Source organism: Poecilia reticulata, linkage group LG1 (assembly GCF_000633615.1).
Source record: "Poecilia reticulata strain Guanapo linkage group LG1, Guppy_female_1.0+MT, whole genome shotgun sequence".
Taxonomy (NCBI): Eukaryota; Metazoa; Chordata; class Actinopteri; order Cyprinodontiformes; family Poeciliidae; genus Poecilia; species Poecilia reticulata.
The window spans coordinates 21,292,209-21,319,709 of NC_024331.1; the positions used below are offsets into that span (position 1 = coordinate 21,292,209).

General features: G+C 38.0%; 3 protein-coding genes across 13 annotated transcripts in view; 2 read left to right on the top strand and 1 right to left on the bottom strand.

Annotated features, from left to right (window-relative positions):
- Positions 1–31: 31 nt before the first annotated feature.
- Positions 32–11,744, top strand: cxcl8a (chemokine (C-X-C motif) ligand 8a). 2 transcript variants are annotated; one of them, XM_008417308.2, is made up of 6 exons: positions 5,244–5,452; positions 10,585–10,786; positions 10,859–10,959; positions 11,074–11,206; positions 11,317–11,403; positions 11,521–11,744. In XM_008417308.2, the coding sequence occupies exons 3-6, from the start codon at positions 10,893–10,895 to the stop codon at positions 11,531–11,533; spliced, it is 300 nt and encodes a 99-aa protein (XP_008415530.1). In that variant the 5' UTR covers positions 5,244–5,452; positions 10,585–10,786; positions 10,859–10,892; the 3' UTR covers positions 11,534–11,744. The 2 variants fall into 2 exon arrangements, with proteins under 2 accessions (XP_008415524.1, XP_008415530.1); XM_008417302.2 differs by lacking the exon at positions 5,244–5,452 and adding an exon at positions 32–107 and having other exon boundaries at positions 10,585–10,959.
- On the bottom strand, positions 2,720–5,093 carry LOC103469539 (uncharacterized). The gene is made up of 4 exons (XM_008417285.2): positions 4,583–5,093; positions 4,356–4,488; positions 4,152–4,238; positions 2,720–3,144 (listed from the first exon to the last, which is right to left on the bottom strand). Exons 1-4 carry the CDS (start codon positions 4,974–4,976, stop codon positions 3,111–3,113), a joined length of 648 nt encoding a protein of 215 aa, XP_008415507.2. The 5' UTR covers positions 4,977–5,093; the 3' UTR covers positions 2,720–3,110.
- Positions 11,745–16,107: 4,363 nt separating the features above from the next.
- The window catches only part of camk2d2 (calcium/calmodulin-dependent protein kinase (CaM kinase) II delta 2), a 46,026-nt gene continuing 34,632 nt past the window's right edge, over positions 16,108–27,501 (top strand). For 2 of the 10 annotated variants that reach the window (XM_008417223.2, XM_008417230.2), the window contains exons 1-2: positions 16,108–16,637; positions 20,682–20,776. In XM_008417223.2, coding sequence (XP_008415445.1) covers positions 16,576–16,637; positions 20,682–20,776 — 157 coding nt within the window. In that variant the 5' untranslated portion in view covers positions 16,108–16,575. The remainder of the gene's footprint in view (positions 16,638–20,681; positions 20,777–27,501) is intronic. The other 8 variants (XM_017305016.1, XM_008417215.2, XM_008417209.2 and 5 more) reach the window with 7 other exon arrangements.

A 27,501-nucleotide genomic window follows, 5' to 3' on the forward strand; every position in this document is an offset into this window, starting at 1 on the left:
TTTCTTCTGCTTATGGACTCTTGTTTGACTTCCTCATTCCAAGTGCCCTTCTGCACATGGGAATAATAAAGATGTATTTACTCTCAATCTGCAGTCATATATCTGCGGTAAGTAAACCCGAGCTGAGCTGCACTGAAAGGAACAGTGGCATGCTTCATTTATTCTCCTATTTAATTGGAAGTGTCACGAAAACTGTTAAAATTATTTACTAAACAGTAGGTCAGACAGATTTATGTCACTGAATATGTAAGTAATGATTTTCTGAATGAGTGGCAGATAAAAATTTTCTCTACTGTTACACCGGCGGTTGATTACATTGTAAGTGTTGGCTACATTTCACATTTAGGATTAAAAACCATGTTTTTGCAGCAATATTTTAACTATTAGGTCGATGGAAAGTTAGTTTAAAATAAATGTTTTTGATCAAAATTCACATAAAAACAGGTATTTTTTGATTCAGTGTAAATATTTGGTGTCTTTGACTTAGAAACACCATGGGATCCCTCAGGAGTAGATATCTGGGGAGAGGTGACCCATAACAGTCAAGGATAAATGGAAGACGATGAGTGGATTGGTTTTATAATGCCAACCAGTCCTATGAAAGTAAATGCAATAAGAAATGTATACTTTATTTCCTTTTTAAGAAAATTTATTAGTTCTTATTTCAAAGCTAAACCATTAGTTTTTGCAGAAGTATAGTACATTTTGGACTGAAAACATGCACTGTGCTTATATTTCCCCCCCTAGAGCAGATAAACCTATGTCAGCATTAGCAGCTACATCTGGTTTTTTGTCCTTAGGCTCACTGAAGAACTGTGAAGCAGACAGCGTTTTGCTTAAAATAATCCAAATTCCTTGTAGTGCCCACATTTTGCCATCATATGGCGCTGTTTGACCAAAAACAAAGTTGTTTCTGTCGATCCATTTTCTGTACACTCTTGTCCCTAGTGAGTTCGGGAGGGCTGCTGGTGCCTGTCTCCAGCGGATGTTTTGGGCTGGGTACACCCTGGACAGGTCGCCAGTCAACACAGAGACAGGACAAACAACCATGCACACACACACACACACACACACACACACACACACACACACACACACACACACACACACCTAAAGAAAATTTAGAGAGACCAATTAACCTGACAGGCATGTTTTTGGCCTGTGGGAGGAAGCCGGAGTACCCGGAGAGAACCCACGCATGCACAGGGAGAACATGCAAACTCCAGGCCAGGAATCGAACCCAGGACCTTCTTACAAGACACTGTTAATAACATGTAATACTTTCTTGGAAAATATTTCTTTTCCCGGTATCCATTCTCTTGCCTGTCAGTTCTTGCAGAATATTTCTCTCTTCAGTCAGCAAACGTTGTTGCTGACTGAAGCTGTGAAGCTTCCATGATGAAAATCTATGCTTTGGAAGTTTGGAAGTTATCAGACGCGGTTTGTTCTTGGAGTTTCTGCCTGTAAGGAAAGAAATTATTATATTTTATAAGTATTGTTACCTCAAAAAAATATCCATGTGATACACATATCGTTACAAATAATTTATAATGATAATTACGTAGGAATGTGGCTCAAGCTTTATTCATCTGGCAGTGATTGCAACTTACCGGAAATGTTAAGGTTACAAACTACCAACTGCATCACTGTGCAGTTATATTTATGTATATATATTTTAAAAATCTTAAACATATTATTGTCCTTTACAGTGTACCTCAACAGAAAAGGGTAATTTCACATTTTATCTTTTTGAAAGCAGCTGTGGAAAATCAGAGTAAATATTTAGTAGTGAGAAAGTGGTTACCTGCTTACAGATTAAAAGTTATCAACCTTGCTTCCAGTTAATGTGGACTCAGAGACTATGTGTAATAAATGAAAACTATGAATATTTAAAAAACTAAGAGAAAGTTTGAGTCAAAAGCTTGTAAGAAGTTAATATTACTCACCTGCAGAGGATAACTCCCTCTGCATATCCATTCATGGTATCCACAGATTAGAAGGTCTGGGCTCAGACCAGAGCAACCTGCTTCCATCTTAAACCACTCCAGTCTCAGCAGCTTATATATTTATGAAAATGTGTTCACTCAGCCTCTACAATATTCTAACATTTTACACTTTTCTTTTTTTTTTTACCACACATTCACTCTGACTGAAAATGCTTTGTATGTTCTTACTCAGTATGTTTCCCACAGATCCATTTCTGGTGGCGCAATCTCCATTTCCTGTGTAAATCATCACACAGGAAATGTGTGATGGTTGCAAGGCTGGATAACCATCCAATGCAAGGCTGATGTCTACTTAAGAGTTTAGTAACTCTTAAGTTCCTTATAGTTGTTAACTAAGGCTAACAACTATAAGGTTGGTTTCCAGATCTTCTGAAGTTAATGTCAAAAGTCTGTTTTGGCTTTGGCCCTTTTTGGTATAGTCTTATGTTGAGTCAGGTTTCAGGACAAACCACTGCAGATTTATGCTAAATTAAGACACCAAGACCATTTTCTTCTGCTAGTAAAATATTTGACTCCTGTAACCTTTTAACAGAACCTCACTTGAAAATTTGTCTACTGTTTTAAAAGCAGTTCTATCCCAAACTGTGACTGCAGAGTAGTCACTTTAATCCAGATCTTTACAACTGACATTGCTGAATTTATCCACTTGACCTTTTAAAAATGTACATGTTTTTACATATTTTCCCAAAAAACATTTCCAAGTTGATTAAATAAAAAAAAAATACAGCTTTTTATCAGAGTAAAAAAAAAAAATCTGTTTATTCACAATTATTCTTTAGATACATTTGATGAGAAAAATAAACACTTACACATGTACATCAAAAGTAGAAACCAAGTTCACAAGAAAAAAAATATGAAGAGGAAAATAACTTTGCATATGAACAAGTTTAAAATATTCTTATATCTGACTCACATTAGAGTTATGAATTTAATTATTTACAAAAACAGCTTTCTAAAGATACTGGTAATAATATGTAATACTTTCTCGGAAAAGATTTCTTTTCCCGGTATCCATTCTCTTGCCAGTCAGTTCTTGCAGAATATTTCTCCCTTCAGACAGCAAACTTTATTGCTGTTTACATTCGAAGCTTCCATGATAAAAATCTATGCTTTGGCGGTTTGTTGTTGGAGTTTCTGCCTGAAATTAAAGAAATTATCAGATTTTATAAGTATTGTTACCTCAAAAAATATCCACGTGACACACATATCATGACAAATAGTTTGTAATGATAATTATGTAGGAATGTGGCTCAAGCTTTATTCACCTAGCAGTGATTGCAGCTTACCGGAAATGTTAAGGTTAAAAACTACATTTTCTCTGTTATCAGACGCTTCTCAAATCAGTGACTAACCATGGATAGGTAACTCATAAAAAACTTGTGCTGAAATAAATGCTCAGACTAAGGTGTCATATAACTGTTCTGTTGTAGCATGTTTCTCATACGGCAGGTTCAAATGCTTATTCTCCCCTCAGTCCTGTTTAATGATTGCCTTGAGACAACAACTCTGTTCTCAAACTGTGTATCTCAAAACTTTACACATTCCTGTTAAAGTCCATGTTTCTGTGATGGAAAAAGAAACAGAAAAAAAAGAAGAAAAATCGTGGGTTCACAATAAATCATTTCAGATATTTGTCCCTTCTTATTTAACATGCATCCTGTACAGTTCATGTGAAAACTAGGAAATCTTTATCCAGGAAAAACCGCTAAAAGTAATAGCTGTAATGACATGCTGTACATAATTGTCCATCCTAAATACTACTGAGTCAGTTTCAAATAAATAAATTTTTTCAGTCTTTTTTGGTAGGAATCACTTTTACTTGCCGGTGTTAGTAGACTCTGTAAAGGATCCCTAAACTTACAGTCAATTAATTACAATTTGTGTTAAGCTTCTTTGGCAGATTAAAAATACATAAAATATATAAAATTATGATGCTTAATTAAGTATGATGCATTTAACTTACCGAATCGAGCTAATTAAATTGTTTTCCAATTAAACTATGTAATAAATATCACATACAAGATGGAAGACTTATTTGAACTGATTTGTCATGGTCTACTTCTTTAAAATCAAAAACCTGACTTTTTGCCAGTGGTAGAAACACTTCAGAAGACTATTGTTTCTGTTCAGAGAAAGCTCACTTACTTTTCACGCCTGTTCTTTAACACTCTTATGACCCATGGAGCCTCTGGATCCAGGCAAACCTTTCGCTTGTCTTTCTTAAGAGTTGCTCTGTGGGACCAAAGAGAGAAGCAAGACATCAAAAATCAAAGTACTTTGACAGGACTTTTACTTTCTATATAAAAATACTGCCAGTATGTGTAGAACAACTTTTCCTGAATGACTCACATGATTTGAACTTCTGCACAGTGAGAGCTCGCAGGATGCACCTCCAATACCAATATGTGACGGCCGATGGGCTTCCTTTCCTTGGTAATGCAACGGCAGCGCAGATTCACCACTTGATCTCTCACAGCGCTACCTGAGGTTTTAGAAGTCAAAGTCAGCAAGCCAATATCTTTTCACAAGAAAAACGGTGACATGGATACAAACATGTATTTGACAGATGCACTCACCTTCATGTATGGTCAGGAAAACCAGGATGGCCACAACAATAGTGCTCAGAGACATATCTGCTCCCATATATGCAAGGGCTGTAAAATGAAAAGCTTGCCTGTTCCCTTTCCAGCAGTAAACTGTGTTGCAAGACTGCTCTGCATACTCTTGTTCACTTTTTGTAAGTGCCTCCTCTTCTTCTTTAAGAGAAGAGGGGAGGTTTTCTTTTTTTTTTTCTGCTGGTCGAACAAAAGTCTTCTGGAATACTCTGTTTGGTTCCTTGGAAATGAGCTCAAGCTGTGTGGTGGTCAGTCTTTTGTTTGGTTTGGAGCTTTTGACAGCAAATTTTAGCAGAGCAGGAACACTTTTAAATGTATGATTTAATTTAACAAATAAATAGTATTGCTGTTGCATGTATGAGTACTTACTGGTAAACTATCTGGAACAGATCAGCTCTAAAACAATTGTTCCCCTGCAGCTGTATTGCAACATCCTACATTGTTCGGACTCAGCAGACTTCTGATATACTTATGTTCACGTTAATGTTGTTTTGGTTAAACTACATGTGAACCCAAGCTATTGTTGTGCAGACATCTATCTAAATTCTGGCTCTTGCACATATTAACTCTTCTTATCTTAACAGTGCTATATCACAGTAAGACAGCATGCATGTCCAGACATGACAGTTAACATTCAAGCACATTGTATACATGCCGCCCAGTCTCTCTCCCACAAAAATATGACCTGAATCCAAGATTTATCCATTTGCAGAACCCGGGATCGTAAACTCCATGTCTTATCTCCTCCTTTGCTCTTCGCCTGCCGTGGGTTATTTCACCAACTCCTCCATATTTCCAGGAATTCCCACAAGTTCTTGTCTTCTGCTTTCAGTTGAGTATCACTTCCTCGTTTTAAAGGATTTATATTAACCCCAGTCACTCCCGTGCTCCAGCTGAGTTTAAGCTATTGTAAACATACTGCCATAAACTGACACGTGAAGGACAAAACATACTTACAGCATTGCACACACAGAAACAAAGAGGGAGAGAAAAAGACGTGATGATAAGCTGATGATTCATTCCTGATTTTCCCAGCTATTGTTTGTGCATATTTTATATTAGGCTTTGCACTCATTTGCAGATTTATGTGACAAGGCAACGGCAACAGGCGTAAAAAAACAGTTTGCCTAAGAAGATAGAGACAAGTGTATGAGGTATATCCACTATACTCACGCATTACCTTGCAAACCTTTTTACATTTTATCAAATTAATGCAAAGTTCTTTGTGTTGTACTGGTATTTAAAGTGATAGACCAAAACAAAGTAGTGCAATAGTGTTGAGTGGAAGTACAATAATACGTGGTTTGTAACATTTTTTTGCACTACAAAAGTTGAAAAGTGACATAATTTTATATTTTGCCCCAGTGAGAAGTTGGATTGAGCATTTCTATGCGACATGTTCAAAGGTGTAGATCTTGTTTTCTTGATCTAACGTTGCTTTTAACTTCCTGCTCTACCTGCGGTGCCCTGGTCTTCATGATGCATTTTGTTTTTAAATAAATATTCTCTAAGAAAACACCAAGGCCAATACAGAACAGTGGGATTCAATGTGATTAAGTAGTGGACTTTTGACTTGGTTGAACTGGTTGCACCAAATTTTATTCAGGTGAATGAATGTAAAGGCTTCTTAATCCAAATTCAGACCTGCTGTGAGAATTTGAAGGACTAATTGACCATTAAATACTGTTTTTAGTTTATAAATCATTGATCTGCTCTGGTTATAAATCATTGATCTGCTGTGGTTGTTTCAACCTTCCAGACCTGTCAGGTCTTCTGGTTCTGGCCTGTTCTGCATCCCCAGAACCAGAGCCAAACACAGAAAGACAGCATTCAGCTTCTATGCACTACAAATCTGCAACAAACTTCCAGAAAACTGCAAAACTGCTGAAACATTAAGTTCCTTTAAATCAAGACTAAACCACCGCCTGTTTAGAGTTGCTTTTGACCTATGACCACTGCAACATTGATCAACATATTGATTGTTGTTACTGGTTTCTCAGATAGAGACTGTATGATGTTTTTATGACTTTTTATTTGTATGAAGTAAAGTACTTAGAACTGTCTTGTTGCTGAAATGTGCTGTGCAAACAAACTTGATTCATTGATTGATTGATAGTGGAATTTCATTTTATATTGCATGCTTATGGAAAAGTGTCTCCACCTTTGTATGACCAGGAAACGGACGCTAAGGAGAAGAATAACAGGAAAACAGGATGATGAATATGAGATTATGTGCACTCTTTATCTTGGACGTCTGTTCCTTTAGTGACCTGGGTTTTGTAGGAGATGTGAGGGTAAGGAAATCTTTTCTGGAAAAGCTTGTTTCAGCACACTGCAGACTAGAGGAACTGATGGTACATTCACATCTGTGAGAGAAAGGAATGTTTTACTGTTGGGGGAGGGAGAAGATGTGTCTGTAGCTTGACTGTGTACAGCCTTCAGAGCAGAGCAGGACGCCGTGCTGACCTGCTCAACCGTACTGCTTCTCAGCTGTCCTTATCTAAGAGTTGAAGTTCGGTTTACCGTGACATGCTGTACTTTTCACAATGTTATTAACAGGAAATTGAAAACAATGCATATGAGTTAGCCTATTTAATGAAGCCTTTATGAGATAAATTATAATTTGTGATGCTTCATTATCAAAATGTGCAAAAATTCAAGGGGCATTGATATTTATGCTATATTACATATTTTTTTGCTGTGTCAATTAAGGCTTTGCAGCATTTGTTGTCTTTCTATAATGTTAGTCTGATTACAAAAATGTCTGGCACCAATTAGATTTCTTCTACATGCATACATTTTTACAACATAATAAATAAATAAATAAATAAATAAATAAATAAATAAATAAATAAATAAATAAATGTCAAGATTTTACCTACAGTAGGAATAAATGCAAATTTTAGATTGGGTGTGCCAAGTCTGTCACGCAGAAGAAGAATGAAGATTACAACATCAATACTCTTTAGTATAATCTTCTAATTATCTACAAATCTTGCTAAACAAGCACACAAAGAAGCTCATTGACTAAGTTGAAACTAAGAGCAAATCTGCAGAGCACAGTGCTCCCGGAACCTGTGTCAGAAAAAAATGTTTTTATCTAGAAGAGACCTGGGAAAGATTTTCACAGAGGGCCATCTTGATTTAGATAAACTAAATGCACTGATGGAAATATTGGCAAAGTTTGCTGTGGAGAACAGTTTGCAGTATTGAGTTTCAAAATATTGTGAAAGTTGCCTCTGTTTTATTGTAACCTAGTTTGTAATAGATATTATTTTGGAAGACACTGATGTTTCCTCCCCCCCACCTCCTTTTCTAATGATGAAAGGTTTCTAGGCTTTTTTTTTATTTTTATTTTTTACAAAGTTTGGTTTCAACATAAATACTTCCTGCACACATTTCTACCAAACAGATTCAGTTGTTCAATTAAATAATTCTCCCCTTGTTAAAATAACTTTGATTAAACATGTTTTTAGAAAACTGTGGTGAATCCCACCTACCACATCCACATTTGATTTCTGCTATACTAGAAAAATTAAAAAATCACTTACCTGTCATTCAAGAACAGATGAGATGAAAAGTCACTGACTCACAATGAACTTTCTAAAGCACAGTGACTCCCATGAACCACAATATTATTCGCAATTACAGCCAGCGTGCAGCAGTGGTGCCCATGTCCTCTTTCCAGAGCTGAAAGGTCTACCAGATCCACAAATGCATCATCAACTCCTCCAGGAGGTCACAGAAAGCCCTCACTTTCCTCAGTTAAGGTCAGAGTTCATGATTCAAAGAGACTTACTTGGCAAGAAAGGCGTCCAAATATGAAGCCGTATTTACATATTTGTTTCAAGAGGAAAGAAGCGTCATTGTTGACTCCTCGAAGGTTTAATTGTGAAAATATGAAAAACTTGTCAATTTCATGACACTGGATGCAGAGGGAAAAAAAAATAGTATGCTTTTTGTAATGGGTTTTGTTGAGGAGTAATTTAGGAATATCCCATTTTTGCAAACATTGCTTGAAGATATATTTTTTTCTTACTTCCTGTATGATCGCATGTGGATGTCAAATCCATTTCCCCTATTTAGTGTGTGTGTGTGTGTGTGTGTGTGTAGGGGTGTGCGTGCGTGTGTGTGTGTGTGCGCGTGTGTTTGTGTGTAAATCTTTAACAATGATGCAATAACAAATATTTTTATGTAATTTAAAATAATGTTTTGTGCTAACTAAACTTGCTATCAACCTGGAAAATTTTACACATACATTTTAATAGCAACCTAATATTGGAAAATTCACCAAAAATGGATCTGATTTTAAAGGAAGTAGTGAAAATGTGTGTTTCATTCTGTCTCATGCTGGTCACATGTCGTTTTGAACTCACCTGATGAACATGATGTTAGTGTCAACTGCAACAAACAAAATGTGAAAATCAAATAACTTTCCAATGTCCGTCACATGTTTCACTTTTAACCATATCCATCTTTCATTTCCGTGTAATAAAGTCAAAGCTGACCAAAGAAGGAGATGTAGGATGAAAAATAATTTTCCTTTCTGTTTCAGATATATTTAATTCCGATTTACAAGAAATTAAAATGTAAACACACACATGAAAATGCATGCTCACACTCAGTTGCCTTTTTCACAGTTTATCACAAAACAAGTACAAATTTTAGTCGATCTATATTTTATATAACGGACCAATACAACGTAAAGTAGGAGATGATTGTAGTTTTCTTTTTTTTTGCTAATAAAATCTGAAAAGTGTGGCAGTCCCTTACACAATACGATGCAGAAGACAACCCTTTATTGTAATTATACCCATAAATCTTTTTTGAGACTGAGGTTTTTCTTTGTAAGATAACTGAAGTTCAGAAAGATTGGACAGGTTCTTGAAAAAGCGATGTTAAAGTTTTGGTTCTTAATTTGGTTTAAGTTTAGACAAGTTGGGGACCATGTCATTTAAATTTTTTGGATTAATTAATCAAGGCTCTGTGTTGTATATCGATTTATGAGAACAAACCACATTTTGAACGTCTCCACAACCTGCTGTTTCTCAAAGCAAATGGTCACATTGAATTTTATTAAACAGCATTTGATTAAAGACAGCTTTATAGATATGCGACAACAATTTTAATATGTATTTTAAAAAAGCACACTTCTCAGTTTTCCCTTAGTTTGTGTGGGTTTATGGCACAAATTAAGTGGACCGAGGACTGTGGTTGCAATGTAACAAAATGAGAAAAAGCTTTGGATGGAATATAGTGGAAAGGCACTGAAGTCCCAAACATAAACATATTATACCTGTAGAAATAACTGAGAGTACAGTAATAAATGATAAATTATTGTGTCAGAACCAGAAGTCATGATCCCTTGACCCCACGTTACCCAAGACTGTTTAGTAAGTAGATGCAGTGACGCCGGGACAGATGTGTCGGAGCATGTTGGATTAGTCTCCGACTTTGTTCACATAAAAATTTCTGGCTCACAGCCTGGTGTTGTTTTAAAAGTGTCAAGCACAAGGAATTCAAAATTTGATGAATTCATTGATGATAAGTCTGTTAATCTTCTTGCAAAATCATGCTTGTAAGGACACAAAAATGTCAACGGTTTGTAACGATCAAAATGATTTCCTTCTCCATATCCTGTTTAATATACAGCTACTGCAGGTGCTCAGTAGAAGACGTGTTTATACAGTCTGAAGATTTATGTGATATTGTAGTGGGAGTAATAGATACGGCAGCAGGCCAGCAGATATTCAGATTGTTATCATTCACCCCCATTAATCCACATACTATGTATAATTCTTTTTCTTACCTACCATCTACCAAACAACTATGAATTGTACTCTAATACACACGGTTTGTCAGTGCACAGGTACAACATGTTTAAAGTTTCAAATAATGGACATATGAAAAAAAGCAGTCGTGCATTACTCAGTTATTACAGCCTGTGCCTTTCCTTATGACAGGTCTGAATGAGAGACAGTGAAGCGAAGCAGCGTAAATTCCCACTCCGTGATTCCTGTCTTGCACAACACACGCTGACATGGGGAAGTGAGTCACTTCCACGACCAATAAAAGCCGGGACTTCTCTCCGCCAGATTCAAACAGCAGCTGGAGAAAGCAGCAAAACCTGGAAGAGCAGAGGAAAAGAGCAACCGAGAGAAAGAAGTCTGTTGCAGAATAGAAGAAATCTTTTTGCTGTCAAAAAATATTTATTAGAAAGTTCTTATCTCTTCTTAGAAGTGAATTAGCTACAGACGTTTTTGAAGCCAAAATGAAGAAAATCAGCATCATTACTCTCTCTGTCTTAATCTTCTTGACCTTTGTTCCCACCAGCAAAGGTAAGCCTCAGTTTGTTTTAGTTTATTTAACAATAACTCTTTTGGCAGTTTTGCTTATGCAGACTGGGATTTCTCCGAGCTTTGTGAAAATATGCATTTGTAATCTCCGCACAGGAATGAGTCTGAGAAGCTTAGGAGTGGAGCTGCACTGCCGCTGTATCCAGACTGAGAGCAGACCAATAGGGCGCCACATAGAGAAAGTGGAGCTGATTCCTGCCAACTCTCACTGCGAGGAGACTGAGATCATGTAAGAACCAATTTCCTGCCTCATTCCGATGATGTTTATGATGATGATGATTTTTATCATTGTAATTGAATGGGCATGTGAAAACTCATTGTTTTCACTTTGTGTTGCAGTGCCACTCTAAAAAAGGATGGCCAAGAAGTTTGCCTGGACCCCGAGGCTCCATGGGTGAAGAAAGTAATTCAGAGAATCATGGCAAAGTAAGATTTAGCTTGAACCTTTCTGAAATATAATATAAGAATGTACAATTTTAAAGCCTAGAGTTCAAACCACAAAATATTTATATATATATTTTTCCTGATTCTTCTTCTCTGCAGCAAGAAACGATGAGGAGAAATGAATAAAGGCAACGACTTCAAAGAATCAAAAGACTTGACTTGGTCTGACGATGGGTCACTAAACTTTGATTCGCCTGATGCTGAATCAAAGTTCAGAATCTTTGTTCTCAAATTGTTTGCATCAATGCTGCACAGTGGCACAGTTGGTAGAGCTATTGCCTTGCAGCAAGAAGGTACTGGGTTTGATTCCCAGCCCGGGGACTGTTTGCATGTTCTACCTGTGCATGTGTGAGTTTTCTCCGGTTTCCTCCCACAGTCCAAAAACATGACTGTTAGGTTGATTAGTCTCTCCAAATTCTCCCAAGGTGTCAGTGTATGTGTGCATGGTTGTGCAATGAGGTTGTGTGTCCTGTCTGTCTCTGTGTTGCCCTGTGACAGACTGGCGACCTGTCCAGGGTGACCCCGCCCCAGAATGTTAGCTGGAGATAGGCACCAGCAACCCTCCTGACCCCACTAAGGGACAAGGGTGTATAGAAGATGGATGGATGTTTCCCTCAAATGCACTGTTTATTACCACCCCCCCTTTGTATGCTTCATACTATGAGTATACAGAAACAGTTTGTAAAATTGCACTATTTTTATTTCTATTTATTTATCTATGTATTTATAAAACGTAAATGTTATTTCTAATTTTAAATAAAAATCTTAAATGGAAATACTTCTCCTGTTTTTCTTTCGAATATCCTTCAGCGCAAAGCTGTGTGGCAAATATCACACAAGTGTGCCACCTGCAGTGTGCATGAGTCAGTGCATTCTGTCTGAGTTGTGGGCTTGTCAGAATCTTGCGTCGAAAACAAATTCCAACTTTTAGTAAGAATAGAAGTTATTTCTCCTTGTAGTTTCCTACATGTTGAAAATATCCAAGATATCACAGCTATCCCTTGTGAGGATGAGTAAATACTCTTAAAATAAATTATGAAAAGTTTGAAAAAAAATTCTGCTTCTACTAGTACATGTATTTATTTTACTCAAAACTGTGTGTGGGTCAAAAAATTATTGGTGGGTCATCTGTTAATAGTTACTGTACAACCCCATTTTGCCATCACTTAGTTTTCTCATTTTGTATTTTAAAGTTGGACAGAAACTGAGAACCAAGAGTCTCGATTCTCCGGAGTCCTGATGCTCTTTTCACTTCAACTCTCCACCAAGAACGAGCATAAACATATGTTTTCAGTTGTTGTGGCTGACAAACAATTTGTTTCTTTTGAGTTGGCTATAACTTCTGGGTCATTGTCCTGTCAACAGACCAACTTTGGACCCTTTGTTTTAGTTTTCTAAAACAAGCCAACAGATTTTAATTTAAAATCTCCAACTGCATACTCCACCAAGATTCCCATATTTGGAGAAGTAGATCAAAATCAAAGTTCATGAACTGTACGTCTGTGATGGCCAAATCCATGGCCACACTCTGAAGGCAGAAGTCGGTAACTTTTATGCACAATTTATTTTTTCATTCAAACACAACACTTTAGTTTCAGTAAAACATTTATTAGTTGATTTGGATACATTTATTCTTTTTGTTAGCGCGCACATTTAGTTGACATGTGTATTTATGTCAACTTAAGTTAATTTGTTTGCTTGACACAAAACAAACCTATTGTTTGTGTTTTGCCGGTACTTACCTGCCTTGGAGTGGCCAGACAAAAGATGGGGGGCCAGGGCTCAGCAGGCTCAAATGCTGATTGGACTACACCACTAGTTCCTCCTGGCAGGGGAAATTTGTAGTTTCTTTGTTTAGATGAGTTTTGTATTTAAGTAAATATTGGTATTTAAACTTTAATATTTTGGATTTTCATTTTGTGAGTCTTTAGTCAAACTTAGCTGTACGGTTTGTTTTTGTGTTTGTAATTGTATTCTGTTTAGTTACCCCTATTGAGTCTTAATTGGTCTGATCAGCCAGTATATAAACCCCTGTGTGTCATTTCTTTGTGAGGTCAGTTATGTTTGTTTGTGCAGACAGTTTGTTTACATTTTTGCCTGAGTTCAGTTTTGTTTCTTTGACCTCTTTTATGAGCTCAGTTTATCTTTTTGTCATTTTATAATCTCTGGGTTAAAATAAAAAACCCTATTTTTCTAATTAATATCCTGTGACTCCTCCTGTTTTTAACTCGGTCCATCACAACGTCACAGTAAGTATGTGGTTTCCCACATATTCATCCATGGTGAACAATTGAAACCAGATATTTACTAAAACTGTACAAAAAGATGCATAACTGCTCTATTCTCCACATTTGAAATTAATCCAGACTAAACTTGTCCTGTTTTAGGACAGTTAAGTTTACCAAACTAATTTGCTAAATGGATGAAATTGCCTAAATATAACATTTTCTCTGAAATTCAGAAATGTACATGACTTTTCTTATAAGTTCATCTATAGCTAATTTGAGTTAAATGAAGGCCCAACGGTGAATGTGTTAAAGGCAAACATCAAACAGACCAAATCCGCGTCTGGCAGCAAAGAAAAATCAAGAGAAATCCACCAGGCATGATATAAGGAAGAGAACCTCCACAAGTTAAGTTAATCCTTGGGTGCAACTCTGAGGCACATTGTTCATCTATTCAACTATAAGTACAAGAAAAACCCTCATGGGAATGTCGACCTGTTAAACTGGTCAGAAAGACGACATGTTCTTACTGGAGCGATTGTGGGAAAATAGCTAGAATGGGTATACAGTTAAAAAACCTGTAATAACCATACTAGGAAAATAAAATAAAATATGAATAAAGCATACGTAAAACACCATAAATGACAAATCTAATCAAAATATCATGATCTTGGGCTGTTTAGTTGCGTTTCATTTGTTTCTGTGTTTCTTAGTTTCTCTTTCATTTAGTCAGCCATGTTTTTGTTTTACTTCAGTTCAGTCCTTTCCTAGTTAGCTGATATAAAGTAAGAATGTGATGTATTTCTCCAAAGCTCGGCAAACTGACATCTGTATGGTGTTGTGCTCATTTTTGTCTGATCAAAAACAACCTGCTTATAACAGAAACATTTGGGGTAATTATAAAAAATTCTTTTGGGTTCCCTTCAGAGAGATGTCCCTAAAAACAGGACTATGAAATGTACAAAATCTCTCACAGTAATCGTACTAATATAGATGTTCTCTAAGCCCGCAGCTGCCTAAATGTTTTTTTGTGACTTAAAGGTTTCAGATTTTAGCTTTGTGCCTTATATTTTTGGTTCAATGGCACAAAAACCACACTGAGAGGTTCACTATTTTAGCTATGCAGTTTGGTTGCATTTTTAAAATTCTTCTACTACATTAACTTGTAGATGCAAACTCAAACAGACCAGTAGTTGTGGTCACAACAGGGGTTGAATATCTTGCTTGTGCAAATATAACTAGTGTCAGGCAGCATCTTTATCAAATTGTGTTGAGGTTGGCCACCCAAGAAGATGAACAGATCATATAACTACTGAATTAAACTTTTAGATTAAAGTGGACATTTCACCAGGTTTTGCTGCTATACTAGAAATATTAGTAATGGTGCCATTAATCAAAATATATTTTTCCAGGGTTTTTTAGAACTGCAAAGTTATTGTCTGATAAAAAATGAACACAGCTGATTAAAATGATAAAATGTTACAGGCAAACTCATGCAACAATTAAATATAAATCAACAATTTAAGTTAGGTGTGGTGAAAGCACATGCAAAACACTGTACTGAATTTAGTGCTATTGCCTTATTAAATCAATCAGTCTCACATAGTTGAAACTGGATAGTTACACACAGTATAAACACATTTTATTTAATTTTTTGCCTCATTGCGTAAGATTAAACAAGATGAACTCAACTGATGAAATCCATCTTGAAGAGAATCTGTGAGAATTCTTTTCTTCAATGGAGTTGATGAGATGGATGGAGCTAAATAAAGAGCAATCCTGGAAGAAAGCCTGTTTTAAACTATAAAAGAGAAAAGAGTGGCAGATGTACACCGTCCTCTAAAGGATTATAATAAACATACAGCCAGGCTTGCATCAAAAAAGAAGCACATTTATTTTGAATATAATTACAGTCAGTTAGAATGGACAGAAATGTCTTAGTTCTATTAAATTCCATTGACACTAATTTCAATTCAAGTTATATGGACAGGTTCAATTTGGGGATAATACAAACTCAGTTTATAAAACCAGCTGATAAACAGTTATCTTTATAACAAGGACTCCGTAATCTGGTTCAACAGTGACCTCTAAAATACAAATAAACAGCCTTAGAAATTAGACACTATGAATTGTAGTATAGCCTTTTATTATTCTGTGCAGAAATTATACATTTCCCAGAAAAGACCACAATATATTATCTGTTAGCAATTGCTATATTGTGATATAATGATAATTTGCTTAGCCAGTCATCAAAAATTAACAAGCTTACACTACGGACTCAGAAATGAATCCTGGCTATTCCTTTGCACATTTATATACCATAATTTCTCTCATTAGTTGCAATAATCTGTCAAAAGGTTTTCTGAATTTTCAGACATTTAAAAGCAGCAATAAGTGCCCTTGATTATTTCTGATCTGAGTCATTTTATTTAGCTGTAAATAAAATGACTCCCTCCATATTCCTCGTGTTTTATTTTTGTCAGACTGCTCGTTGCCATTGGCCTGAGAGAGGATGCAGGCAAAGGGGGCGGGACCGAGCGCACAGTTGGGGGTAGGTGCGGTAGTGCGGCGTCTGATGCGTGCATAAAGACAACACTCAGCAGCAGGACGAACACGCTCGGAAGACACCGAAATGCACACAAAATGCTGCGTCCACGAGCTGTGACCAGCCGCTGGATGTGAAGAAAATAACCAAACACCGGGGGAATAGAGCCTCTGAAGCGCGCGCTGGCAGCGTTCTTGCCGCAGATTCCAGTAGATCCCCGCTGATGCGCTTTCGCTGTGCATGAATCCCTCTGTTTGGTTTGCACGTTCAGTACAAAACCGAGCGGTGTTGACGACTCCGTGGAGCCTGTGAGTGCACCTTATCCGCCTCTCTGTACACCTACGCCCCCACCCCTCTGCACTCCTCCGCGGCACCTGCTTCAGGATGGCCTTAACGATCTGCACGCGATTCACCGACGAATATCAGCTGTTCGAGGAGCTGGGGAAGTAAGCACGCATGTTCCTTCGTTTTTATCATCTGTCATTCTCTCCCTCAGCGAGATGTCAGCTTGTTACGCAATAGGCCGCTCTGCTTTAGGGACGCGCGGATTTCGAGGCTGGAGAGTCTGTGTGCTGAGCGTGAGCGTGCGTGTGCGCGCGCCGCTGACAGTTCATCCAATAGCCTAACCTATGATGCAGAGGCTAAATGCTCTCTCTCGTGTGTGTGTGTGTGTGTGTGTGTGTGTGTGTGCGCGCGTGCGTCACGCAGGCCAGCGTAATTGCTTTCTATTTGCTTTAATCCCAGCACCCGAAGCCCTGCTTGCGCTCTGTGCTCATGTCGTTCGGCAGGGTGGCGTCATTTGCCTCCCTCTTGGACAGCCGCTGATGCTGCAGTTGGATATTTGCTGGATTCCTTTGCTAAAAAGCTTAACCAGGATGACAAGTGCATCGGCGTGTGTGTGTGTGTGTGTAGGTGTGTGTGTGTGTGTGCGTGTGCAAGGAGATATGGTAACCCACTCCTCCTTCTCTACCTCCATCATCCCTCCTGCGTGACGGAAATACACACACTGAATGCGACAGCTCTCATGTAGTTGAGGATGACACACTCCCTAGCCAAGCATAGATCCGTGGTCAATTATCAGAGCCCGGCAGGGGAACTCTCACCTTTCCTCTGACTGAGCTGCAGGCCACCATCCGCACATACCAGCATACACTGATCAGGCAAAACATTATGACTTTTAACAGGTGAAGTGCATAGCAGTGATTACCCCCTAATTACACCGGATAGTTAGCATAATATACTAAGTAGCAAGTGAACACTTTGTACTCAACATTGCTGGAAGAAGGAAAAAAGGCCTACGCGAAAATATGAATGAGCTTGGCAAGCACCAGATTGTGAAAGCTAGATGACTTGTCTTCAAAACTGCATCTCTTTTGAGGTGTACTAGGGCTCCAGAGGTCAGTACCTATCAAATGTTAGCAGGGGCATGGAGAAGAGAACAGGCCAGTGGAGGGGAAGTCGATGGTTTGGCTGGAAATCCTTGGGTCCTGCCCTTGGATTCAACTTTGACTTGACCTACCAAAGGAGTATTGGAAGAGCAAGTTGTCCTTTCAGGGAACCAGGACCATGATGAGTGTCACCTTGACCACCAGCATAATGCTCTAGCCAAGAAGCAACAATGGTTCAGGATTAGTCTAAGGAGCGCAACAACTTTTAGGTTTTCATGTGGTCTTCAAATTCTCCAGCTCTCAATCAAATGGGATGTCTGGGACAAACAAGTCTGGATTCTGGAAGGCCACACTTCCCATATTCCCTGACTTAAAGAACATCTTGGTGGTGCCATTCTCCACAACACCACTTCAGGATTCTACCAGGCCGTTTTAAGAGCAAAATGGGACCCAACACATTACTAGGCTAGTAGTCACAAAATTTTGCCTGCTTCTTTTGTGCACAGCAGGTATGTGTTGTTCATGCTTTTAAAAGTCTTGCTTACTTCTTGAAAGGTGTGGGCCTCTATGTATTGTTGTCAAGTGCTTCCTGACCTGCAGCCTTGAGTCCTACATGTCTGCAGCTAGTTGACTCAGCTAAAATAGAGGGACCCAAAATAATGCAGTCTCTCTTTCCCTGTTTGAGGAATTGATCTCTCAAAACTGTCTGCAGCTCATCATCCTAATTTCTTCAATGTTGCAGCAATTTTTCTCCTTGTAAAATCTCGCAGTTGCCAATATATTTGTAGAGTTTCTGCTTCATATGGTGGCGACAGTGGTAGGTGTTCAGCTTCGCAATCAGCGGGTTGCTGGTTCAAGTCCCTCTCTATCTGTCTCTTGAGTAATGCTCATCATCTCTCTTGCCTGCTGATGCTGATCAAAGGATCTGTCTGACTTGCCAACATGTAGGGTGAAGCACTTTGGGCTCTTCTGAACTTGATAAAGTGCTGTACGAGCACAAACTCTTTATCTATCCACCTATAACAATCTGTTCACTTGAAATCTCATGCAACTGATTATGCTGTGATTTTTTTCTTTAATAAGTACTAAAAAATAGGTTGTTTTTGTGGCAACATTTTCATTTATGTTAGATAAATCAAAGGTTTAAAATCACCATTTATCAACAAGTCATTGCACAAACAATTATTGATTTAGTTTGTTACACACCCTTCACCAAATAAAAATAATGGCTGTAATAAACACAGTTATCAGATACCAGAAAATGAATAAATCAGAGGTCAGGTTTGACTTCAGGTCATGAGGAATATTGGATGCTAAAGGCGTCTCCATGACTACAGAGCCTAGCAGTCTTAAGATGGGTGAACCTTTCCAAGGCTGCATCGGATGCAGCTGTGTGCTGTTTCTATTCCTCAAATATAGCTGACCTAGTTTTTTGATCTTCATTACGGACCTTGACACCAAAACAAAAAAGGACTGAAACAATACAGAAATGTATTTAAAAAAGTGTACAGAAAGTTTGTAGGATAAGTAAATTTGTGAGATGAAATGCAGCACTCACCTCTGCACTTGATAGACAAACATCTCATCTTCACCTGTTACTGTGCTCACAATCCCCAAAATGCCTACGTTCAGCTGAAGATCCAACTTTATGCAGATTAATATCTGTTAGTAATTATTGCAGTTTCTTTATTATCATTGCAGACAAGTTAAGCAACTGTATGACAACACTTGTGTTTACTGATTTCAACAGTGTAATGGAAGAATAATGAAGTAAACAAACCTCAGGTAACAAACCTCAGACAGGCTAAGCTTTATTACCTCAGCCTGTCTGTATCTGCTGTGCCTTACCTCTTTAAAGGTTGTTTCCTCCTAACTTTGAAAATCGATGACAAGCTGCTTCATCATAAAATCGTTTCTCTTGTCTGGTGTGATATTTAACTCAGTAAAACCTCCAGTTGTGCAAGACTTTGCCATGCTGATAACACTTTTAGCCAATTCTATTATATGCAACTGCTTTACTGGTTTTTCTGCCATAAGCAGTCATAAATGATTTATTTAGGCAGTGTAAGGAAGGTTTTCACTACTTTTTTTTAGAGTAAGAGAAATTACAAATTATCTGTCATTATAAGCTTTCTTTTGTACACTTTTAAATGAGTAATTAGTGCTGTTAGCATTAGTCCCTTTTATGTTCCCTAAAAAAATTGATCCTTAGCTTAACTCTGCCAACGTTTCCAAATCCAGAAAGTTTTATGACAAACTTTGAAGGCTCAAAAGGATAAAACAAACCAACTTTTTTTTTGTAATGCATTCAGCTCTCCTATTATCTAGAAAGTCTAACTCCAAAATAGCTTAAAAGTAGCAGCCTGAATGAACAGCAGGCATGGCAGGCATGTCTCCACAGAAACTAATACTTTTAAAATAGCCTTTTAGGTCTAATGTACTTTTTCTGATATAATCACGAAACACCTCGCTATGCTGTAAAAATATGATCTTTAATTTTCCAACGTCAGTGAAAACATCCGCACTGAAAGCTGTTGCTATTTCTGCAGTATAAATTTCTGCTTGGGTGTGATGTGTTCACTGACTGGAAAAAAATCTGTTCATTTTAGTTTGAGACCTACTGGTGACCTGGAAGGCCTTTCAGGCTGAGATGCATCCATACCACACCAATTTCATTCACCACCTGTTTTCTCTAGCTGTACATTTTTATATTTTTCAAGGTGTTTTTTTGTGTGCAAGTTTTCATTGTTTCTGCTGGTCAAAATGTGACTTTTAGACCCCTATTGAAACATTTTCTCTCTGTTCAAAGGTTCAAAGCAAAGCTAACTGGCATAGTTTCTCTTTGGTCACCTAACTCACATCTAGCTCTCTGCTTGGGTTGGTTGCAACAAATTCTTCTTTGAACTCCTTTGACATTCTTTTTGACCTGTAACTGTTTGATTCTACCATCAAACGCTTATGGAAAAATCAGTAACAGAAACTTCATTCAGCCCAGAGAGTCAGGTTGGCATGACCGCTTTTCAAGTGGGCAGCTTTTCTTTTTTCTTTCTTCATCAAAGACACATCGCTGATGTATTTTATTTTGTTTGTGTTTAATTAAAGGGGAGCATTCTCTGTGGTCAGGAGGTGTGTGAAAATCTCATCTGGACAGGAGTATGCTGCTAAAATCATCAACACCAAGAAGCTTTCTGCCAGAGGTAAGAAAAACAAACATTTATGTAAGAAAAATAAATAAGGATGCACTTTACATGAATACCAGAAACACTCTCTGCTTGTCACTCAGTGAAGTGTTAATAGACTCTGAATGATGCTGCCTCTCAGAGTGGGCTTGAGGTTAGAGTGGGACCACATGAGTGTGTGCAGGGGTATTGTTAATGTCAATGAGAGACAGACAGACATGTAGGCAGTGAGGAAAACATCTACCTTGAGTTTGAATGTTGGTAGTTTTTTTTTTCCTGGTTTGCAGAAGGAAACAATGAACAGCAATGAACAATAATATGTCATCCTTTATTTGCTCATTTGCACTTTTGGTCCATTGGTTTCCTTCCTATTTGTGTTATTCTTATTTGTCCCTTAGTTTCTATGCAAAATTTAGTCACACACAACCTCGGATGTGTGTATGTGTTCTGTATTGATTCAGGGCTCTAGCTGGTCTTGTCCTCCCAGGGGCAGATCTCTTGCGAAGCCGACCCAGTTCTTTCACATCCGTCATTGTAATTGTAGCCGCTGGCCTGGTTGCCTCAAGCTTGGGACACACACTCACACACACACACGCGCACACGCGCACCCACGTACGCACGCACGCACCCATATTCATACTCAAGCTCATAAAGACACACTCTCAAACATGTGCACGCACAAGCACAGCCATGACCCAGCCTATTTGTGAATACTAACCGGTGGAGTGTTGTGCCTCTAAGGTTTCTTTTCTACTGTCAGAATCCACTTATGCCAACACTTGGTTTTTTGTGCAAAACAGGGACTGGTACCAGAGCACTCAGACAACTAAGACTCTTTTCTTGCTAGCTTTTTCCTCAGGTTGAATGAGGAAGAAGCTGACCACTTTGTAGCCAAAGTGTGGTCAAAATGTTTGACCACACTTTGGGCCAGATCTTGAATGAGTCCGAGTGAAGAGCACCAAATTACATGAGCAAACAACAAATTGCATGCGCAGTATGTGAGTGTGTTGCACACAGTTAACAAAAATGGCACATGCAAAAGTGGTGCAGATGCCCCCATTTAAATGAGGATTTTGCGTGAACTACTGGCTATTGTCATTGAGAGTGACTGAGAGCAGAGAGGTCAGAAAAGAAATATGAAGCTGAAAGCCATCAACTTGGAATGATGATGATAATAATGGGTTAATAACCAGAGATTTCTGTTGTACTCTTAACCCCAGGATTTCCACATATTTTTGAAGAATGCAAAATTGAGGATGGTGAATCATTTGTGGTTTATATCTTTATCCGTGTTCTATTTTCACCCACAGTCTAGAAAAATTCAGTTTTCTTTTCGATTAGATAGCAATTTCAGTCCAAAGATGAGTCTTACACCCACTTTCATTGTCTGGAATAATCTGAAGCAGGAATACAAATATGTCAACCCATTAGCTCATGAACTTATGCTTAGATACGTCTGAGATTATAAACAAAGTTTGAGTTATTGTTTTCTAACGTAATGAGATTGAAGTCTCAATTAGAACAATCAGTGACTGAGAGTCTTATTGGCCTGATGAGATAATGAAACGTGTGACAAGAAAAACAAGCTTAAGATTTAATTTTCTCAATGTTGAGACAATGACATCCTAAGAACAGGTGGAAATAAGATGTAATAAAAAAAGATACAAATGTTCTTTTGTCCATGATGGTGTCAGCCTCAATGATAATTTGCATTAATTCTGTTGGCTGCAAAACAAATTAGTCCCCAGGGATAATAGTTTATCTCAACATCAAAGCTCAAGGCAATTGTGCCTCATGGTTATATTACATAGTATTATGACAGTCAGCCTGAGATTTTATGTCATGATAATGTGAAATATTAAATTGTTATTAAAACTCATGCTGGAGTTATCATTAAGATGAGGTGTTGAAATTTTATTCTTAACAAAAAACTTAAGCTTACGTTACCTCCAGGTTATAAATGAAAGAATTTTCGCAGCATAACGAGCTCAAGATCCTGTTACCTTTAAATCATGGTACAAAAAAACTTCAAATCTGAATCATTAAATAAAATATAAAGATTTTGAATCATGAAAACAGACACTAACACATGAGCGCTTATGGAAGACGAAACTGCCTTTTATCCAGGAACAAATGCTGAGCACTAAATCAAAGCCCATTACATTTTGTACGTCTTTCTTTCAAGTGACATGTTCACAAAGATTAAATTAGTTCTGTTTTTACTTCTTTGTTTTTGCCAATTCTCATAATATTTTTTTGCCATTGCCATAGTACAATATTTACCATACTTCTGGGGTGATGTTAATTTTTGCATTTCATACAAATTTTTAGTTACTTTGTTATTAATGTTGCTTTTAAAGGTGTTTTAATGTATTTTCCAAGCAAATAGTTACTTCATTGTAGTGTAATAGTAAGAGTAACTGTTACCTTCAGTTATTAAAATGCTGTATATATCAAAAGCAATTTTAAAGAAATTTTACTTCGCATCATATCCCTTTCTGATGTCTTGAAATTGGCCTGTCTCTGTTGCACACTCGAACAATAGTGACATCGAGACATGCGGTGGTTGTAGATTTTCTTTACTTTCCTTTTTCTGAAAATACTAAACAAGATTCATAAATCTGACGTGTGTCACACTATGTTCTACTGAGCTTACGTTCTTCGACACAAAACCTTAGTTTAGCTGTCTCAACTGAGATAACCATATCTTCGTTATTAATACAGCAATGTACATTTTGTCTTATGAAACTTTACAACTTTGTGTCACAAATGTACAATGCATGTTGGTAACTTTTCACTACTTCGGCTTACCTGAAAATGCAAAACGACATTCATAAATCCGACGTGCATCACACTATGGCTGCCATGTTTTACTGAGCTTAACGTTCTTCAACACAGAAACTTAGGACCCAAAGCTGCCCTAAGCGCCTGTTAAAAACGGATCCCTTTCTAGACTCATTTCACTCTCAGCCAGGTTACCAACATTTATATGAATATTCAGCTTACCATGGGCAATGAAACACAGTGCTTTTTAATGACAAAACAAAACAAAATATTCATAAGAAAGATAATAGAATCATATTTTAACGGAAGGGGTGGAGGTTCCTTGATTTAAAGTCCCCCACATCTCTTTTTATTACCTCCTTTTCTGACACTCCCACTTCAGCACGTCGTCCCAACACTGCTTCTCCAGTCCATCCATTGACGCATTTTACAACTGTTCTTAGGAGCGTTGTAGTTTGAATCATAAGCTTAACAGATGCGCAGTTCCTCCAGGTGTTTGCTAATTGCTTCTGCCACTAGTCTGGTGGAGCTGTATGGGGGAGAAGCAGGGGAGGGATGCTGTGAAGGCGGAGGCTCAGTTGGAGACTGAAGCTCCAAGGAGGAGGCTTCAGTAAATACGCATCGAATAGCTGCCATGGGAGATTCAAGGCTTTCTCAAACATGTATTAATGAGTCAAAGCAGCTCTCCAGGTATGTGTTTGAGGAGGAAATAACAGTATTACTTGGCATAAAGCGCAAAAAAAAAAAATCAATGTTGAGTAATACTCCTCCCTATAAAGCTATCATCAGTTCTATCCACATAAAAAGGATTTTATTTTCTTAGGAAAATACAGTGCAATGTTCTGGTGCACGATGGGCCATTACAAATAAATTTGGACCAGGATCTTTGACTGTCTTTCAATTTTTTTTCAATTGTTAGCAGGAGGAGCTTGTTTAACTACAAGCTACATTCAGAAGTATAGATCTGCTGAAAAAAAAATGACAAAAGGTAAAATATTGGTTTTGTGGTGAAATTTAGATGATTCTCTAATTTGGGTATTTCACTCTTTCTTTTAATATGTGTATTTTTGTCATTATCTTTTTTATTTTTTGTGATGAATGTTAGACTTGTGGTTTTGTCGGTGCAGTAGCATGATTTTAAAGTTGTTAACTTTTTAAATGGCTGTACATAAGCCATGTGTTTAATGAATTTTTACAACTCTTGCTTTGCATTTTATTGCTAACAATGGAACATGCTTGTTCAGTCAAAAAACATAGGGACTTTAAAGGTCATTTAACTATTTGATAAAAAATAAATAACTGGAATAATTCAAATATTTATGTTAACTGAATTCTCACTTTGATTGGCATGCCATGCTAATGGGTTGGGCTGTTTCTTTGCCTTCAGTACTGCCTTAGTTCTTCGTTGCATAGCTGTGTCCGAAACACTTCTCTGCTTCTTTAATTAATTTTTAATTATAGCATGTTGCCAGCTGCACATTCTTCATGAAAATCTCCTGTTCTAGAGCATCCCAAAGGTGCTCTAGTAGATTCAGAGCTGGTGACTGTAGAGACCAGTGGGGTACAGAGAACTCGCTGTTGTCATTGGAGATGATTTGAGCTGTGTTGCATTGTGCATTATCCTGCTGGAAGGATATGAAGAGGGGTACATTGTAATCCCAAAGGGATGGAGATGGCCAGAAACAACCCTCAGAAGTAAATATCCCTCATAGTGTTAGACCACCAGCAGAAGTCTGAATTTATGCTTCCATGTTGTTTATACCATAAGGTATAGACCACTTATCATATCCCTTTTGCTGATTTGACAAATGAAACACAGTATAGTGCTGAGTAATAAAACAGCTTCAATTACTTATCAAAAAACAGAAAATATCAATAATAATAATAATAGTCTTTAAAGTTTGGTCGGACGGACGGTGCATGTGGCTTATTAACGAGTGGTATGTGGGGCCTCCATTATTTCAGGAGTTTTGCAAATTGGAGAAGAGATTGAAACCAATAGTTTGAACTTTTTTGCATTATGTTCTGGTTGTGCTCTGGTAATATTCTATAAACACATTATCTTCTTTATTTTTTATTTTTAAGGTTGCTTCCTTTTCTATTGGCCTTTATTTGATAGTGGTGAAACAGGAAAGCTGGTTTTGCGAGACGGGGCAGACATGTGGTTCAAAGGTCAACAGGCCGAGACTGGAACCTGTGATGGCTGCGTATATTGGGCACCATCGCCAGGCCCCAGTAAACACATGCTATCTTAAAGACTATACTCTTTTTTTTTTTTTAGTTTGATGCAGTTTATGATAATTGTTAAAACTCTTCAATACTTAAAACTGTGCTATGATATAGTTTTCTGTCCATACCAGCAGAAAACTTCTTTGTCCCTTTTGTATTCTTTGTGTTGCATTTTTACTCTCTTCCATTATGTCTTCTCTCTTACTGCTCTGCTGTCCTATTTTTTGTGTGAAGACTCCTCTCGCTATTTCTCTGTTCTACCCGTGTTGACCCTCGCTTGCTCAGTCGGTAACGGACACCTCGGCAGACGGATTGGTGTCTCACCACTTGCATAGACAGATTTTCCAAAAATACTGTGAAGAATAATCTCACTCCTTGTGCATGTGGGTCTGCCTCTAAAAACACACACTGTCTGCTTGTGTGTGCATATTTCAAGGTTTACATACAGGACATGCTGGCGTGTCAGATACAGTCTTAGCCGCTTTACATGATAAGCTTCAGAACTGCAACTCTGATTCCAGTCTCTTTGGCAGGATCATAAGCCATTGCCCCAACCCCACCCCCCATCACCAACCCATATGCAGTTGCAGGCGTGTGTGTCAGTATCTGGAATTGACAGAGGTTTAAGATAGGACTGATGGGTGGAATGTGGGCAGATCAAAGCTCTGTGTGCATTTCCTGTCGTGTGGGCACGTATGTGCAGTGGTCCTGCTGGGGCCGGTCACTCTCTTGCAGTCTACAATCCCGATTGTGCAGCATTTCATTAGGAGCAGTAGATGAGTCAGAGAACAAGAGGGGGCAAGAGAATATGGCAAGAGGGGAAGGAAATGATGGGAAGCAGCGAAAAAAGGGAGATAATAAGAGAAAGGATGGCAAGTCGGTACTTGAGTTTTTGTGTTCGTGCATTGAGACGTTCTCCCACAGCAGTTGATTTGTACTCTCCCTTCATGCTTGTGTCGGTGTCCTGTCACTGCTTCTCTGCTTGCCATCTCTTGTCACTTTATATTTGCTGGTGGTGCGCTGTGCATGTGTGGGTGTGTGCTGCCGTGCTGTCGCTTGTGCATGCCTGTAAACCCTCATCTGTTTTTAAGTGTCTTGAATGTATAAAAGACAAAGCTTGTTCATTTCATTTTATAGTTATTGCATTGCACGACAACAGAAATGGGGCATAGCCTTGTTTGTTTGGACACAGCATTTGAGAAATCCCTGGATTTTATTAAAACAAAATTATTTTTGAATTTGTCTTAAACGTTCCTCCTTTTCACGGTCATTGTTCTTTTCAAACCAACCCTCAGTCAGAATAGACTTTTGGTAGCAACAGATTTAGTTTTTTTCTCTCCTCATTTTCATTTTTTAAATTTGTATTAAGTCACTGTTGGTCTGATTCACCTTGCTTTGTTGAGAGGTAAAATGAGAGATTGCAGACATGACGATATGAACGTCGGGGATGGAACGAGATGGAGATTGGAGAAACAGGAGGGAAGGGGAATCACATGACTCACTGGGTACTTGAAGGCTAAAAATAAATGCTGGTCGTGCTCTCATGCTGTCTGTCTCTATCTGACACACACATGTGCGTGCACACGGCTTTGAAAGTATTCCATCTTTTGAATGACGCCACGGTTTTTGGTTTCAGTTAAAGCCTTTCATTGGGAAATGCACCTCTGCACAATCTGTAAATCTGTGTGAATATACAATATGTCAGTTACCAGTAAATTGTATCCAATGTA